The sequence below is a fragment of the Phaethon aethereus genome (assembly GCF_964289735.1).
Source record: "Phaethon aethereus genome assembly, chromosome: 1".
Taxonomy (NCBI): Eukaryota; Metazoa; Chordata; class Aves; order Phaethontiformes; family Phaethontidae; genus Phaethon; species Phaethon aethereus.
This window is the reverse complement of record NC_138575.1, coordinates 187888552-187907652: the sequence shown is the minus strand read 5'-3', so window position 1 is coordinate 187907652 and position 19101 is coordinate 187888552. Positions and strand designations below refer to the sequence as shown.

The 19101-nt window shown below is 37.6% G+C and overlaps 1 protein-coding gene across 2 annotated transcripts in view; it reads right to left on the bottom strand.

Annotated features, from left to right (window-relative positions):
* The window catches only part of DGKH (diacylglycerol kinase eta), a gene marked incomplete at its 5' end in the record, with an annotated part of 165947 nt that overhangs the window by 10240 nt on the left and 136606 nt on the right, over positions 1–19101 (bottom strand). For both annotated transcript variants that reach the window (XM_082013185.1, XM_082013186.1), the window contains 10 exons: positions 3040–3132; positions 4671–4776; positions 6369–6535; positions 7258–7392; positions 7692–7805; positions 10910–11017; positions 13139–13235; positions 13379–13489; positions 14473–14590; positions 15147–15281. In XM_082013185.1, the coding sequence (XP_081869311.1) occupies positions 3040–3132; positions 4671–4776; positions 6369–6535; positions 7258–7392; positions 7692–7805; positions 10910–11017; positions 13139–13235; positions 13379–13489; positions 14473–14590; positions 15147–15281 (1184 nt within the window). The remainder of the gene's footprint in view (positions 1–3039; positions 3133–4670; positions 4777–6368; positions 6536–7257; positions 7393–7691; positions 7806–10909; positions 11018–13138; positions 13236–13378; positions 13490–14472; positions 14591–15146; positions 15282–19101) is intronic.

The following is a 19101-nucleotide window of genomic DNA, read 5'->3' as shown; positions in this document are numbered from 1 at the left end:
ATCCCAATGAATGCATTTTTAAAATGGAGTTGTAAGAAAATCTTTGATCTCTAGTGCTGGAAAAAGATTTTGACATTGTTGGGGTTTGGTGATAAATTACAAGCCCACATTAATTTATCCTACCAAACGGAAACTTCTTTCCTTTGTCTCAGTATTTTGCATACATTACCACCTTTCAAAGGAGATACCATGTTTAGTATAGTAATACTGGCAATACAAGCTCCTCTTGCTATCATGTTCTTTTCTCTTCTAAAGCTCACAGAATTCAGTGCTCATAAGCAGACTCTGATCTTTCTTTTGCTTTCCTTTTTTTTTTTTTCAATTTGAAAAGTTCAGTTAATTTGGAGCACAGTGGAATACCCACTTGTCTTTGAAGAAGTTACAACTTTTCTCATGTTTTCATTTTTTAAAAATTATTTAAGTCATCTATTCTATATAAATGAATGAAGCAACGAGTTCTCTCTTTTCTCTCTTGTCTTTGCTTGATTCTCAAAGGAAAACAATTTGCTTGGGGACAAAAAGCCTCACATCTGATGGTAAGGAAGTGTATGCATTGGCAATATTGCTCCTGAAATAAACCCAAAACAATAATGCAATTCTGGTAAAGCAGGAGTCAGCAATTTAGAGTAAATTCTCCTCCTAGACCATCTAGGAAAAACTTCTGATTTCCAAAATGAAAATTAACACTATGAATGAAACAGACACGTTGAAAATCAAGGGTTTTTTAAAATTCCTTCCCAAATTAAATTTTTTATATGAAAATACTTGATTTTAGTGAACTCAGATCATTTCATTCAATCGAAATGAAACATTCTGTCATAATTCTCCCTTAATACATTGGAAAATTGTGCTCTGTTCCAGACTGGAAATGCTTTTATAAAGGCAAAAACTGAAATAATACTTTTAGAAAGTATCTAGACAAAACATGACTTTTTTTTTTTTTCCCAAAGTGTGTTCCATCCCTAACCATCTGGAGATTCCACAAATCAGCTTCACTGTCCCATCTTATTGTTTCACTAAAAATGGTATTTATAGCTAATTCACCATTTGATGTCACCTAGCTAATACTGTTGTATGAACTTTTAAAATGTATCTTATAGGAGGTGGCAGGAATCACAGTCTCCTTGTATATGCATTTACATTTCTTTTGTCTCCTTCAGGATCCACTACAGAAAGACTCAAGAGCCGGTAATGGCAACCAAAGAAAAAGTTTACTAAGTACTATACACAAAGAAGACATCAATTTACTGATATCAGGAGCTTTGATCGTAAAAGGGTGAGGGAGAATTGAAGAGGCAAAAAGAAATAAAGAGGAAGATATTAAAGAAAGAAGGTCTGTCTTTGTCAGAGGAGAAAGGTAATGTGGAGAATAGTGTATGATGGCAGCGGCTGATGCATCAAGCAACACCTTACATTTCATCTGTCTTTATTTTATCAGAGCAAGGGACCAACATACATGCAGCTTCAGCATTTATAAAATACATGGCAATAAGGTTAACCAGGAGGCCTTGTTATTGTGACTGTGAAATACTGTTCTAAACAAGCATGATGTGAAATGAGCGTAATGGACATCTCCAGAAGATTATATCGATATCTTCCAAACAGCATTTTTATTAAAAAATGGATTTGATGTAGACTCACAAAGACATTTGCACAGACCATAATGAAAGCAGAAGTACAACATGTAAAAATCAGAAATGGACAGAATCAAATTAAGCTTTGGAGCCTGAACAAGGGACCAGTTCGACAACACAATGAGATCACAACTGGCTATAGAAAAGGCAATGTTTCAATGGGAACGTTTCCATAACAACATTATTTCCAGACTGCCTTGATAAATTACACTAGTCCTAGTATTGCATCACTAACTTCAACCTTTTCTTCTAATTCCTCTCCTAAACTATTTTAAAATTTAAACAAATGTCTTTATTTTGATTCCCCATTCAATTTGAAATATGGGGGATTAGTAAGAGCAATTTGAAAAAAAACAGCAGATATTTTTCCCTTTTCTGGGATAAAAATATCTAATGAGTAACTTTTCCTTCTAAAAACTCATAAAATACATCATATGAGCCTAGTCCTTGAATATTTCTAGAACTTAAATGGTTATTAGCCTTTAGGCCATTTTCGTTACTGTAGAATAGACTTGTACCACTTATCACGTGTGTAAAAAGGTATCTGAACCTCCACCAGTAAGCTTCATACCCTAACTCAGCGAAATTAAAACATTCCTATTGATATCAATTTTTAATTATAACGCTAAGTAAACAGTAAGTTAGTGTTAAATCTGCTTTTGAATCCAAAGAAAGTGTAACTGTTCCTACTGAGTATCTTCTTAATGTAAAACTGGACCAGCATACAAAACTGACTTCTTTCTTCTCTTCACAATGTCACATATAGAAATGTTCTATTTATATATCCAGCAATTCTTGATCAGTCTTCATCATTTTAGGCACAGATCGTTAGCCAAAGAAGATGCAAAGTCTTCAAGTACCATCAGATGTCTACTGAACACTTACCAGCTAGAGATTATAAAATAATTCTGGACAGATATTAGAACAAGTGTGAGATTTACTTGCCCAAATTAGATCTTTAGAAGTTGAATATATGAGTCTAAACAGCTGTCACCCCAGGTTCTCTTTAAACTCTGAAGATGGTCACATAACAGAACTCCAGACGTTCTCCTAAATGCTAGTCCTCCAGAAGATGATTTATCTTTTTCTAAGATGGGCCTCCAAGACAGTTGAGTATGAATCAACTCAACAAGGATACTTATTTCTCTCTATTGACTACAAAAAATAAGAGCCCAGGCAATGACCTTTTAGATATCTGAAGTGAGGTAAGATGGATGCCAACCTAGGACAAGAATTCATAACTCATTCCAATTCAAACCATGAATGCATTGTAATATCCTCGAACTGGCCTTACAGAGCTTCTTGTAGCATGTCATAAATCCTGTGCTGATTTAAAAAAATCAGCAAAGAACATATCACAGACAATCTGAATGAGGGAATAAAACCATGTATTTTGCGACCTTACCAAAGGAACTCTTCCTACTAGCAGAGATTCCGTTTCATTATGTAGGGCCTTCACATTGACTGCTATCTCCATGGCAGTGTTTCTGGTAAGGCTCTGGGGAATAAGAAGCATAAAAATTATTTGAAGTGATGCAAGTCAGACTGAGAATAAGTACTTTGGGCTTACAGCACAGATCTTAAGCATCCTCTCCTAGAAGAAATACATCCGTTTAGCTCTACACTGACAACTTCTTCAGCACTGGAATAGAAAACAAAAATGTAGTATCTATTTACTGTCTTTTCCCCAACTTTGTTTAATATGACTTTATACAACTCTGAAGATCATCAAGTGACCAGCCACCTATGATAACAAAGGCCAGCAGAAAAGTTGTGGGTCTCCTTTAACAACAAGTGTCGAATTGTTCACCTTATCCTTAGCAGAAGTAAGATGCTAGCCATATTTTAAGAAGCAAAGGTTAACTAATATATTTACCATACATAAATATAGGTTAAATACAGACAGCCTCTACCTAATTAATCTTTTTTGCATCCAGTCTTTGAAAACACCCAGATTGTCTAGTGTGTGAAGAGAGAAACCAGGAAACTCATTTCCCTTCACCCCCTCTGCATTCTCTGCATAGCACCTGGATAACAATTAAGCATGAAAATTTCTACGAATGCATCCACAAGAATTGACCTGTATGTAGCAACAGCATTTTTTCAGCCTTTGTCATGCCTCCACTCTTGTGTCTGGGGACATGGCCAACACAGTTGCCTGCAAGCAGATGTGCGCTTACTTTGCCTATTGTTTTTGCTGTTTGCTGACCCGAGTCTGGTTTATTCATGCTCAGAGCTACGTTAGTAGACCACCTCACTTGATTTAATAAGCACCGCTGCGTCACTTCGGGATGAGCACCCCTGGCTGTGAACCTCCGTTGCAGATGGAGCAAATTCTTGACTGCTTAGGCAACAGATATACTCTTACCGTGCCACTAATCCAAACTCCCTATCTCCATTTCGACTGCACTCTCCCCCCTGCAACACCACCCAGCAGGTCTGCATTTTAAGTGTCATTAATGCCCCTTTCTAACACCCAAGGTTCACAAAAGAGAATATCAGCTGGGGAGGGGGACACTGACGAATGCCAAAACTGCATCTTCTGCCTTCTCAGATATCGTATTGATCTAACATCAGGAGGGGACTCTCCTCTTTAATACTCTTCTGTAAAAAGGCAGTTTTCCTAATTCCTGATCCTGGTATTATTAATATATTTCAGAATCACTGAGCATGATCTCTAACAAATTCATGAGCTACGGGGTGTCTCCCTGTGCATGTGAAAGGCTGAGACTCCCTGCTGCTATACAGAGCAGCACTTTCAGAATTAGAAGTAACTTTCCCTTTACTGTCACCTTAGGAAAAAGTGGCAAAAAAGGGGAGAAGATACAGCATCCATTCATATGTTAAGCAATTTCATTTAAATCTGAGCATGTGTATGTACATTTAGAAGTCTTATTTATCAAAAACTTGAAGAATTATCATCCAACTTGTTTTAATATGGGAATAAGGAGTACAATACAGTTCCCATGTCACAAGCTTATGCACACAGCTATTATAGTTTATTTACTTATACATAAATCTGTGTCCTTCCTTTACCTCAGGAAACCTTGGGTTGGCTTTATTTAATGCATGTGAACATGCATTAACAGCATGAGCAAGCTCCTGCTCCAAGAGGCCATGTATTTTTGCTGCTTCACAGATTCTACAAAAATATAAAGAAAAGAGAAGAATATTTCTTACCTCCTTTAAAGAATAATTCTTAAGAGTACACAACATTATCAGATGAGAAAATATACAAAGATATGTTTCACAAAACACTTTTAAAAAAAGTTCTTTATAAAAGAAGTTGAAATACAAGTATCTCTTCAAGCAATACAGCACCGCATATAAATTATATCCATAACACAGATGATTTATTTTGCTATGAAATACTGAGACACATTTATTTGTCTTAGTACAGAAACGCTTCACAAAAATTGTATCAAAAAATGTTGGGGCTATTAATTCAAATAAACTAGAGGAAAACTCTAGCAAATTAAAACAGCTTACTTGAAGATACCTTAAAAACCATTAAACCTATTTCACAAGGCATAACCTTCAGATGTGACACTAAAATTGGCTGCAATCATTGGAGGTTATGGGAAGTCCATTACAACCTCAGAACCATCTCTAGAACGGTAAAGTTTTTAAGCTCTCTTGGCTAAATTCCACTTTGGGTATTTTATAACCTAAATTATTCTTCTATGTTTACTTAAGTCATCAGTACAGTATAAAAAGAATACTTAGTTCTTCAATTCCTTTCTTATATTATCAGTGCAACTCAACACATTCTCCAAGAATTTACTTTAATGCTTAAGATAATTTGTTATTATGAGGAACTGAATAGCAGCTTTATAAAGTGTTCCGATTTTTAAAGAAAATGCTTTTCTGAAAAAAAAATGTGGGTTTTTTTCTGTGAAAATTGAAGTGTTTTCTTTTTTAAAATGCTTGCATCTCAGGAAGAAAGTAGTTCTTGGAGATAAGCAGGGCTGTGGGATCAGTTTTATACCATCAGGTCACTATCATCTCAACCCATACAAATGACTGAAGTGTCCAGGGGCACACAGATGAGGATTTTGAGCATTAGGAATGAAATAGAAAGCTGCAATGACAATGAGTGAGTGGACGAATGCAAAAGGTATGAAGATTTTATCGGGCACTTTGTACTCCTTGAACGTTGGTGTGTTAACTGTTTACTTGTACAATATTTTAAGAAAACTTTCAGGTTTATTGAAAAGCGCTCAACTTTTTAAAAATGTGAGTAACAAGTCTTTAAGGAGAAATAAGGTCAGGAGAAGTTAAGGTCAGATGGATACATTCACATTGTTGGCTTCTAAAGTTGACTTCTAAGGGTTTGTTATTTTTTCAATAAATATATTTTTGCTTTTGCATAAAAGAGAAGTTTCAATCAAAAGCCTCTCTGAAAAGCAGCTTTCCAGTTTTCCATTCCCACTGCTCCTTCAGAAAGTTGTTTTTCACAAGCAAAAAGATACATAAACATACAAAAATAAAATTACAGAAATACCTAAGAAAAACATACATAAACAAATTGAGCCTTAAAAATAAAATAAAATAAAATAATAAAATAAAATAAAACAAAACAAAAAAAGAAAAGAAAAGAACTGATAGACCGGCAGCTAAACATCAATAAAAAACCAGGGAAAATACACACTTCCAAGTCCATGTATGCATTTGCATGAATAATTCAGTCTTGGTGTCTAGGTTGCTGATCCAAACTTACTAATTTTACTGTACCTGGTAATAAGTTCTTCTGCAGCTTGTGAGCACAGCTGGATCTGTGCAACTTCTTCTTCTGTAGCCAACTCAACAGCCTGCTGAGGGTACAAGGGAGATCGAATGACAGGTTTACAGGAATCATACTTCTGTTTGTCTTCCCAGGACTTCAGGGTGTTTTCAAAGGCCTAATCAAAATGAATTATACATTCAGTTCACAGCACTTGGAGTATTCTTACTTATTTTAAAATTTAATTTAATGTTTTATATACATTTTAATTTTTATAAAATTTTAGTTAACATTAATTTAACAAATTAATTTAATTTGGATTTTATATAAATAATACAAGCTGTATAAATAATAAAATTACATTTAATTTTTTAAAACTTAGTATAGAGAACAAGTCACTTCCGAAAGCTCTATCTCCTCCCCATTATCCTCAATAAGTGTCTTCCAAAACAATAAGAACACCAAGGCACATTTTGTGAGGATAGTGAGATTCAAATTTGAAACTAATACAAGATTCATCCAGAGAAGAAGGAGGAGAAGGAAAAGAAGAAAAGAGAGAAAGGAAGAGAGAAAGGAAGAGAGAAGGAGAGAAAGAAAAAGAGAAAGAGAGAAAGAATAAAATTTTTACCATTATTATTATTATTATATATCAATAAGAATACAGGAATAGCACTAATATAACTGATAAAAGCTAACAAAGAACTGTGTCACCTATACAAAAGAACAATTCTTTATCCAGCTTATTATAGAAATTCTATAACTGTAAGTAATTACATAAGTTATATAAATAGCTATAAAACATTTTTGCAAGCGCTGTTTTGTTCACGTTGTAACTTAATCAAATCATTACAGAAACCAGTGTTAGTAACGATATCTCATAACACATTTTCTGCAACATACTCTGTCTCGTGTTAGCATCTGAGCTCTGTTTTTATGTATAATCTTAATAACTCCTGGGGGCTGGATCCATGCCTCTCCATCAACTTGCACTGGAACCCCTTCATCACCAAGTATGGTGATCTTTACTGACCGACACTGGAAAAGAACAAACACATTACTTCACAGAGCAATAAATACTAATGAAATTATGATGAATAATGAAATGATGGGCCACCTGAAATATGTTGATTACTAGGAGCTGTGGCTTCCCTCCAGGACTGTCTCAAGGATGGAGCACTTCTATACTTCATTCATCATTGAAGACAATTTGGTACCCGTTAAACAATGTCAGTTCTTTATTAATGTATAAGGTGGTGGTCATCAAGAGTACCACTACTCGCCAGCATCCCAAACTGCTGCTAGCCGTGTCACGTGCTTTCGAGTAAGAAACAAACCTGAGCGATCCTGTGGTGCTGCAGCTTGATGACTCTTGAAACTGCCATCTGCATGCTGCCAAATACCGCAACAACTTCTAAGATTTTATCATCGAACGATGGAGCCCCAAATATCTGAAAGGAAAAGAAAACGTTCTGGTTTTGATGGCAAATCTAGTGCTTAGTTTGCATGTTCAATGAAATACAGGTTCTGTTACAGATTCATTTTCAACATTTAAATAATCGAACTTATTTACTGTAGAATAACTGTGTCTCAAAAGTCATAGGAGTAAGATACCACAGACAGTAGGAAAACTCTATTTTCAAACAGCAATGCTAATAGCATTTCAAGTATCTGAATGATACGATGTATACTTCTGTAGGAAGGATGGCATGTTTCAGCATGCAGACTAAGAAATGTTTTTCAAGGCAAGATGAAAGGCCAATTCAAATCTCCACTTGGTTAATGTACTTAATATCTAAGAGGTTCTTGAGGTTAAGAGGAGTAATGGTGTCTTTTTTTCTCAGAGGTGCTTATTTTCTTATATTCTGAATTCTTTGGAAACCAACATCTGAATCCATGTTCGGCTTTGTTAAACACAGCTTTCATACTGAAGAGGATCTTATTTGTGCTGTATACAGTTATCCACCGTAAACCTGAAAACCGCTTTTGTATTGAATAAACATCCTGATATCCAGCCAAGACGTTGAATTTGCATGAGCTTCCATGAAGTGCACGAAGTCTCACGTGTGCCATTGCCACCTGCAGGGGAATTCAGCCATGCCACAGGACAAGTCAGGCTGGAGTTAGCTGGGTCTGGCAGGAGATACCATACTAAGGTCACTTGAAGCTTGACCATTTCATCCTGATATGCAATAGGGAGCAACGAGGGAGAAAAGTCAGCCAGAGAGATCACTCCAGTAAGAGTTTAATGGGTAGAGAGAACGCCTCTCCGAGTGGTACTAAGAATACCTCAGTTGGCACCATGTACAGACTAAGCTGCATCAGTGACACCTGAGAGAGGATCTCCTGGAGGTGAAGAATAAGAGGATGCAGATCCAGCACTGTGTAATCCAGATAGTGTCTGCAGCAATGGCTCAGGGAGGGAGAGGATGGGCAACCGGGTGAGGGACTTTGGTTCCTGCTGCCTACCAAGCCAGCAGGAGCTTTCACCCCAGTGCAGTGGGCAGTGGCTTTGGCCAGGAGGATGAGGAGGGTTTCTCAGGGAAAGGGCCACACAGCACAGTTGCCATAGTTCAGTGCAACATCCAGGTGGCACTTGCCCTCAGAGTATCCCAGGATTGCACAGATAGGTCTTGAGCAGATCAGTGTCAAAGAACAAAAAAACAATTTTACTGGGTCTAGACTGTTTTGAAGCAAAAGGTTTCTCCACCTGAATTCTTCCATTTACCATGGGCATGTGACCATCTTGAAAAGAGCAATGACAGCGATTTTGTTATTCCAAGGAAAAAAAGTACGGAGAGTCCTTGATCCAGCTTTAACAAGCATAAACTGACATCTACAGGGTGACTTCAGCAGGGGCTGAGAAAAAGTAGTTGCAAAATGTCATTTATTTTATGCTTCCATTTTAGCAAAAGGATGGGCAAACCATAACCCAGTCTTCTGTGTTTCTCCACCAGTAAACCATACCTGTACTGAAAACTAACCATAACTTTTTTTTTTTTAAAGAAAGCCAAACAAATCTCTACGGAGCAACATTCGAGAAAATTCCCTCCTTCCCTGTTGCAGGTCATGTTTCCAGCCTGTCTTCTGGACACCAAAAAAGTATGCCTAAACAAGCCCAGCTCAACTTGGTCAGCGTGCGGCTGCCCTGCTTGGCTCACCAATAATGTTTCTGGAATAGTCACAGCTGTCAAGACATCTTTCTTTTGTCTAGATCAGCAGAACCAGCAGCACTTCATACCACCACCACCACCATCACCTCTGATGATCAGCCACTCAAGGCTGCACTAAAGCAGTGAATTATGCTCCTAACTCTGTCCAGAACAAACATGTCACTTTGCTGGCGCATCTGATCACCAGAAGACTAAGAATATCAGTAAAACTGCTCCAAGACACACACATTTGCTGTACACCAGTATGACAGCTAGGACAGATCTTCTCTCTTAGTGAGGCAGTCAAGGGAGAAAAATAAACTCCTGAACAGGAGCTAAGCAGACGTTAGAGATACTTTAAAGTTATGAATATGAACATGGAGTATATAAAAACTTTAGATATCCGTAGCCAAATACAAACACAACTGCCATCCTCTGACATATATCAAAGAACAGGATATTGAAACATGTTTAAATATTTTTTGTGACTTATATATATATATATATACACACATATATATATATATGTAAAATAAGCAAAGGATAATAACTCACAAGAAACCAAAAGCATTTTTGCAAAAAGTCCTGGATTGTCTACATTCAAATCACAAGCTAATTCGCAACTACAGTTTTAGGTGATTCAGACCTCACACACACTAAGTCAGGACATGCAGAATTAGAATAATCTTCTAGTAATTACAGTTGTTGCACTGTGCGTGAAGTGGATGGCAGCAGTAAGAGTGCTCCAAGTTGTAAGGTATCTGTGTAGTGTAATGTTCCTTAGGAGATGTGAGGAAGAAAGGAAAAAAGATACCTTAAAATACTTTAGAAGCTCATTGAAAACAGTATTTAAAAAACAGATTACTACCCCCACTAAATTATCAGTCACTAGATGCATCAGTCCTAATTTTCTGAATCACCATCCCTTAGTCCAAAGCTGTTTGAAGAACAGGAGGAAAATTCAGGTATAAACTGTGATTATTCTTGTCCACCTTGTTTATTGTTAGAATATAGCAAACAGAGGAATCTATGCTTTGAGAAATCTTATTTACAGGAGTTTGTAAAACAATATAGAGAGAAACTGTTTGTGTCTCTCTTTATAAAATTAGTTTCTAAAAATACCCTCTCATACAGCCATTTTTAAAAACAATCATTAAGCCGTATTATGAACATCTTGCTGGAATAGACATGACAGAAAGCAACAGACAGTGAAAAATCATGGGATATAGTTTCAATAGAAAAATCAAATACATGACAATACAGTTTAAACTCAAACAGCCTCCCTGAATAAGAGTTGCTATCCAAACTATATGCTACTACTATTAAAATTAAATGAGAAGAGCAGTTCATGGTATTTATTGCTGGTTTTGCCCAGGTGGTTACTTCTCCTTAATGCTACTCACATCATCTTCTTTGGTTCCACCCCAGAAATTAGTCCCACCAGCATAGCTGGGAATGTTTAGCACAGCTATGCCCTGCAGACTTGGAAGGGGGATGTACTGTCCATCACACTGTAATGGATAAAAGATCATTCAGTATATAAATAATGTGATAAAAGTAATCAGCCATTTTTAACATATGAAGCTTCAACAGAGCTGGCAGGGGAGTACAGAGTCATAAACAGGATTGACGCAAGCCTATTCCATCCATGCTGTGAAACAGCTCTAATACAAACCTCTTCTCCCCAATCTTAGCACCAATTTTTGCAGAGCTGAAAAAACACTAGTGTCTACAGCAGAGGTGTTCCATGACTCTTCAAAGAAACATTTTCAAAATTTCACATTTAGTTGAGTCTATTAAGCAGGGAAAAAAATAATTTAAGAAGTCCAAGAATATTTCTGCCATGATCACAAACATGCAGTTAAATGTAGGTGTTGTATACTTGTATACTTGCCTTCCTGTAAAAATAACTCCCTCTCCTCCCAAAAATGCAAAGGCAAATGGACTGACCCCACAGTTGTTACCTTGGCCGTGGCTAGGGATGCTGATCTTGCAGGTAAGAAGTTGCTCCTATGACCAACCATTTATTCCCTCTTTCTTACCTCTTTATCCTCCAAAACCCATAAGCAACTCCAAGCCCTACTCAACATGATCACGGGATGTCGTAGGTCAATCTCACCCTACTCACAGCCAAGAGTAAATTTACAGACTTCAGTGAAATGACCCTTGACTGACAGCAGTACAACTGCTGGCAGAGGTGAGCCCAATGATCTCAAACCATTCAACTGGGAGTCAAAAGTGCAGTCCTGCAGCAGTGCCACAAGTGTGGATTTGAAGCAATTTGGAAATATAGGGTCATAAATACTGGATTCACGTGTCACTTTGGGGATCATGAATTTGCAGGTAAAGTTGCCTTTGAAGAAGGTTGCTAGATTAACTGCAAGTTACCAGTCCCACAGAAGGATCTTAAAATTGTACAAATGAAATAGAAATCCTCAGGAAATAAAGACAAAATTTGCAGCAATTTTATCAGGAGGAGAGAGAAATTCAAAATTATTTCCAGAACGTACTTAGTGCTCTCTTTTTATGATTAAATCTCAGCAACAAGAGAGAATTTACCATTTTAATCAAAATGTGACAGTATCCAAAATATGCTATGATATTAATAGATGCTGCAAAGCCATTTGTATTATAGTAGAGGTCTGCCTCCAATTCCTGAAACTGGTATTTTTAATTTTCCAGTGCCATGCACCTCATCACACATTTTAGCATAAGGCTAATATTATGCCAGGCAATACTAAATATGAAATTTCTATTTGCTGGTTTACTTCCAGAAATATTCAAAAATAATTATGGAAAGGTCAGATTTGAATGCCTTATTGAATGTTATTTGAATCTTATTCAAAAGATCCTTAAATTAGAATTCTATCTGCAGCTTACATAACGTTCTTTCCTGTCATTATATTCGCTAACTACTGCATAATTCCTTGATAATTACTCAATCCTTAGATAACAGCAATCTGCTGCTACCAGACGAAAATCCTCCTAAATCTCAGAGGACTGAGAAAGAGTTTCAGTAACTTAAAATTACTCTTCCAACTTACAAAGTTATCTTCATATAAATATCATGAACTTCCATATGAAATACTTAGCATGAAGTAAAAAGAGATATTATGTATATTCTCTGTCGAAATCCAGATAGTCTTTAGGTGAAAATAACTGTAACCATCCCATAGTCTTTTTCTGCATTTGGTAATCATTTATATCTCCTTTAAGTTCCCAGTATCATGGAGAAGACTTCGATTTGACGTTAGAACTTAAAAGACAAAAAGTAACCACGTTTAGGTAATTAACACTGCATTTGTTGTTACTGTGATAATAACCTTGCTTCTTTTGTGTGATCATCTCAAACATCTATTAGAGAAAGTCTCTATTGCTGTAGATGGGCTTCTTGTGATGCACATTCAGAATCTCCCCTCTTTTGTCAGGAATTTTTCACTAAGATTATCTGTGTGCTCTCTCTCTAAGTGTAGCCAAGCTTTCAGACAGTTTAAAATTAACCTGAAGCATTAAGACTCCTTATCTCTTTCCTTCTGTTCAGTGTATGTTCATTTCTGTTATTGTCCTTAAAACCTGGTCTTCCCTTTTAATGCAGTGAACATTACGAAAGATTATCTATACCAGCAAGTTACCTCAAGTTGAACTTTTTGTTCTAAGTTCTTGTAAGTTCTCTGCAGTAGCTCTTTTGTGCCAAGAACTCCATACCACATCATGTTTTTTGTCCGACTTCTGAAAATAGGTAAAACAAGATTCACATATTGAAATACACATTATGCCTTGTAGTTGTAGGATGGGGAAAAAATTAAGAATAAATAGATAAGGAAAGCAAAGCAACAGAAACGTCTTGGCTCTGTCACTGACAATTGTATTACCTGCACTTTTCAGGGTGCTCTTCTCGCTTGTTATTAAATTCTAGTGAAATTTTTGCATCTAACCCAATTCCAAAGTAGTTGTTCATGACACATTTTTCTGAATATCCCTCCCTGTTAGAAGAAAAAGAGATAATTAGGTGTACATTTGTACAGCACCTGGACATACAGAGCTTTGGCCAAGATTGTGGCTATCTCAGAACAGATACATCAACCAAGAGGCCTCAAAAGATGTTTCCTCTGAATCTCCCGAGGAAACACAACAGCAGTCAAAGAGACAGATCGGCTGCTAGCTCCTTTGCACATGCAAGTTACTTCCCATAGGTCAAAGAAGAAACTGTACCACATCCCCATCCAGCACTGTCTCCACCATACCTAAAATAACAGTGAGATACGGGGAAAGAGCTGCCCCAGGCACAGCTCTGAGACAGCAGCACCACACCAGGCTGAGCACCCAGACTGAGTTTAGGCATGCTGGTCCTAGATGTTTGGCTCATGCTGCTGGCACAGCAGTGCTTTGTTTCAGGGGGGCCGCAGCCCACAACCCAGATACTATCTGTAAATCTCTGCCAACACCACACCCAGTTCTGAGAAGCAGTGACAGCTTAAGACACACTCTTCTTCTTCTTCCTCCACTATGAAGTTCCCAGACCTGCTTCAACATCTTGTGGCACTTCAGGACATGGTTTAGTGGGCATGGTGGTGTTGCGTTGATGGTTGGACTTGATGATCTTAAAGGTCTTTTTCAACCTTAATGATTCTGTGATTTTGCTGGTGGCTAAGCTTGTGTTCAGACCAGCGGTTTGGGCAGGAAAACCCACCTCTGAAAGGCTGCTGGCTGCCTCCTCTCAGAGCCAGTGGGCAAGGGGTAAGTGAGCAAATGTCTCCTATTATTTCTGCTGCTGCAAGACAATTCTGCACTACTGATAACTAAAATGGCACAGTCCAACCTGTTTTCAGATCTTGAGGTCTACTGCCAAATAACAGCAAAATAGAATTTCATTAAAAAAAAAAAAGATTACAAAAAAGTAAAAAAACAAGCTTAAGAAAAGCAAACTTAAGCAAAATAGTACATTTGGGAAAAAAAAATTTCTTACAGTGAATCTGGATCCGGGTCAATAAATGGCGTAGCACCAAATGGATCGATGTTTGCTAGCAACATTTTGCTAATAATTGAACTTCCTGCAATAGAAGCAGCTAGACCAGCCCTCAAACCTGATTAAAAAAAACAGAGAAAAAACCCCAAAAGAATTTGTATTTAATAAACAGAGAAAGATATATTGTCATAATGTAAGCCACATACTGATCAACAAAATATTCATTAAATCCATATAGGGAATGATTGTGTTTCTATCTCAGTTTTTACCTATATTGGTCATCTTTTCAGGTCTCTGGCTCTTTTGGGCAGAAAGGCAGCTCAACCCTTGCCAGGTTCAGCTCCATGGCAGAGGGTTGGACTAGATGATCTTTAGCGTCTCTTCCAACCTCAAAAAACTCTACGATTCTATAGATTCTAAGATACTGAATTTCATTTTTCAACCTCCAGAATCAAATGCCACACTGCTGCTACATCTGGTGTTGTGCCAAACGATCAGGAATCTTCTACATTGTTTTGCATTTCCTACTATATGATACAACACAAATATGTGTGTGTTGGTTCTGTACTTCATGCTCCTGCATGAAGTAAAAATCATTATTTGACAGCAAGCAGGGGAACAGAAGGCAATATTAAAGTAGTGTAAGGAGCAGCAGATTTCAAAATCATAATTACCTGGGCAGATAATCCTAGTGTTAAGCACTGGGAGGTTTTCCTTGCTTGCAGCCAAAGCTGGAGCAGAGAAAGATCCTGTCTGAGAATGAGTACCTCGGCTTGTACGTCTATCTGGAGATCTTGGTGCAGTTTTAACTGTGCAGAAGAAGTAAAAGTAAGAGCACTAATTAGACCTGTTATGACATTACCAAATACATAGTTTTTACAGCCCTGAAAATATTTCAAAAGCATTAATTTAATCTGTTACTATTCCGTGACAAATGTCCTTCCCCCTCACACCACAGTTTTTCTTCTAAATGCAGGGAAGAAAACTCAGAAACAGATCAAGTGACAAGCACAAATTAAATGAAGTGTGCACGGCATTCAATGTGACGAGTTCCCAACTTATGCTTCAAGCTATTAGCAAAAACTGAATTATATCCACCTTAAAATGCAATAGTATTTAATGTTGTAGTAAGCTTCTGATATACATGTTAATGAAGTAATACGAATTTAAATGTAAATTCAATGTATATTTGCTTACAAATATACCTATATTACATAGTTCAGTATTATTTATAACAATTTTAATATAGCTAGCTAATCTAACCCATAGGCCATGGAAATAGTTGATCAACAGCCATGCTATTTGCTTCAAGCAGCTAAAATGGAACCCCTGCCTGCTTCAGGTTTCTGAAACCTCAGACAAAACTCTGACATCGTTTTCTACAGCCGACCTGAAACCTGCAAGGGCAGGGAAAGCCATGTTCAGACATTCCTGTCTTCTGCAGAACACGGGAGAGATCAGCTTCCCATTATCTTTTTCACACACACACAAAAAAAAAAGGCAATTCCCAAAGTAATTGAAATAACTTAGGTGTTAAAATTCTCCAGAAGATGGATCAGTAACACCTCATGACAGATAGCAAAGTTTGGTAGCTGATCAAATTGTTGGTGGCAAAGGCAGGTAATGGCTCAGGAAAAAGGAGGAGATGAAAATCACGGGTAAAGAGATGATGTTCACGAAGAAGAACTGGTAGCTCAGTGAGGGCAGTTACCCCTGGGGCTGCCTCTGGAGATGATGAAGGAGGGACAGGCATTTCAGAGGGCAGACCTCAGGTGCTGTAATTTACTTTCTTAGCAGAACTTGTTTCATGCAGACTGAGAGAATATGCCAGTGTCTGCTTTAGCCTGGGGAAGTTAATCGGTGAAATTCAGCCCCAGCAGATACATCCAGAAATTGATGCCCCAGGGAAGAAAGTTTGGGTATTACCGAATGCTTTGCTATAGCATTTCCATGTGCATGTGGAAAGCTTTTGCACACCAGATAATCACAGACATTTCTTGGTTACCTGTGGTCCAGATTATCTCACAGATTAAAACTACTCCATCTTAGGTCAGCTTCAAACTTGACCATCTGAAGAAGCTCAGAACAAAAATGAAATTATTTGAAAGTGATCTGATATATTCCTCTCAAAACCTGAAAACTAATTTAGCAAAAATAGAATGATTAGGACTAGCACCAAGAAAGCAGAAGAAAAACACCACCCGGAATGTGGTGGGAAGAACAAAATATTCTCCGTTTTGTGGCAGGAGGGAGACAGATCAGTTCATGTCAATCATGACAACTCAGCCTGAGAGTAACGTGGGTGTACTGTCTGAAGACATTAATGGAAAGAAAATGCAGAGTGGGAAAATCTAGAGGCAAAGGTAGTAACAAGAACCAGGGTTCAGAAATTGTGTTCAAATCAATTCAAGCCAGGATTTGGGCATTCACTTTTTTTTAAGTGATGATAATCTAGCATGGAACAATCAATGAAATGGCAAATTCGTCACCCTCTTTTATGCCAGGAATAAGATTATACACCTTTCTGGATGGCTTGCTTAAGTCAAACAGAAATTACTAGACGCAGGACAGGGGTAAGTGGGTGAAATTTTCTGGACTATTTTATATGAAAGGTCTGACCAAGTGGACTAACAGCTCCTTCTGACTTCAACATATAGCAGCCCTAGCAATTAGCACAAAATGCTACAGTATTGCATGATAACAATATAACACAATGATTTGTATCTGACAAAACACTGTAATATGAATTTAAAAAATGAAAATTAATAAAAACATGCGATATCTAACATGACTTATCAAATATTTAAATGAAGGTAAATAACATATTCAAATATATTATCTTCATAAAATGACCAGGAATATCCTTGGAGAGCAAAATATAATAGTCAGAACAAAATTAACATTCATTTTTCATAATGCTCCTGAAAAATTCACAATGCTATTCACACAGTCTGTTCTCTCTGTACTTGGGAACAAGGCAGTTATATTAAAGAGGAAAATCAACAGAGCAGCTGCTCTTTATTTGACAGATAAGACTCATGGGGATAACTGCAATAAAGATAAACTTTTGCTGTTTGTGCTCTGATAAAAACAACAGAGCCCTAATGAGTAAAACTGATGTTTCATTGCAGATAATTGAATTCATGTTTCATGCTTTGTCCCTAAACACTTATCTTCCACTGGCAGCATTGATATGCACTCTATTTCACACATATCAGTTGTATGAAGAATGGTAGAGCTCCCCAATAAACAGAGAAATTATATCACCAAGAAACAAGGGGTTTATACTATTTCTACATATGGTTATACATATGTGTATATTTTCATTCTGTTATATATTTATGGCAGTAGGATTGGGTTATCCATAGGGCCAGCATGCTCTATGAGCTACTACTGAAACTGGACAACCAACAAGCATTGATTCCTATAACCCAGGTAAAAGGAGAGGGGCCAACGAAAAGACGATCACTGGAGAAAGTCTGAAATCCATTCCTGAAGAAAAGGGAATGTGATATTCTGAATCAACAGAAGCCTCAAGAGACAAACGTATTTCTAAGGTAGGAGCTACCAACACAGGCACCAGCTTCAGAGCAGAGCCTCATGAGGACAACACCTTTTGACGATTTTGGTGTGGCTTAGGGTAACAGAAGGAGATGCAAATCCCAAACAACTTTGTTCATTTTGCCACAGGAAGTTGCTCAGTAAATATCTAGAGGATGGCTTTTGTTGTCCTCCAGCTACCACTGTTTCTCCATGACTCATAGATTATCTCGAGACCTCACCCGCAGTGCATGGCTGCCCAGTTTGGTAATATGGCAAAAAATGAAATTTCCACCTACAGTAAGAAGCAGCTTTCCTAAAATTACTACACAGCTTCAGACTCTTGAACAACCCTGGCACATGAACTACCAGTCAACACAAAATGCAGCGTTGACATTTGTGATGGGAAATGTCCAAACATGACCACTGTCTGGATTGGCTTGGTGCCAAAAGCAAGCAAGGGAGGAGGTAAGTGAGGGTCCTGTACAGACAAATCGTCCTTCCTTCTTCCACTGGCAGATTTCATAAAGGACACATGAAGGAGAGATTTTATGCTATCATTTGAATGCAGGAATTAGTACTATGCTATTTCAGGAGATGACTATACTCTAAATAACATTTTACACACAGTAACCAAACACTAAATAGCCAAAAGGAAAGCTTAGGTGACAAAATGGGCTATTACTTTATGAAAATGCTACCTTCCAAGCAAGTTGCTTTAAACTCAGATCACTCAATATTCTGATTGCTTTGTACAATTATTGATACAAATAATTGTATTTGGCCTGGCTGAGATGGAGTTAATTTTCCCCACAGCAGCCCTTAGAGTGCTGTGCTTTGTGTTGGCAGCGAGAAAGGAGTTGGTAACACACCAGTGTTTTGGCTACTGCTGAGCCGTGCTTGCACAGCGTCAAGGCTGTCTCTCACCAGTAGGCTGGGGGTGGTCCAAGATCTTGGGAGGGGACACAGCCGGGACAGCTGACCCAAACTGACCAAAGGATATTCCATACCATATGACATCAGCTCAGCAATAAAAGCTAAGAGAAAAGGGGAGGAACGGGGGCCATTAATGGTTTCTTATGATGTTTG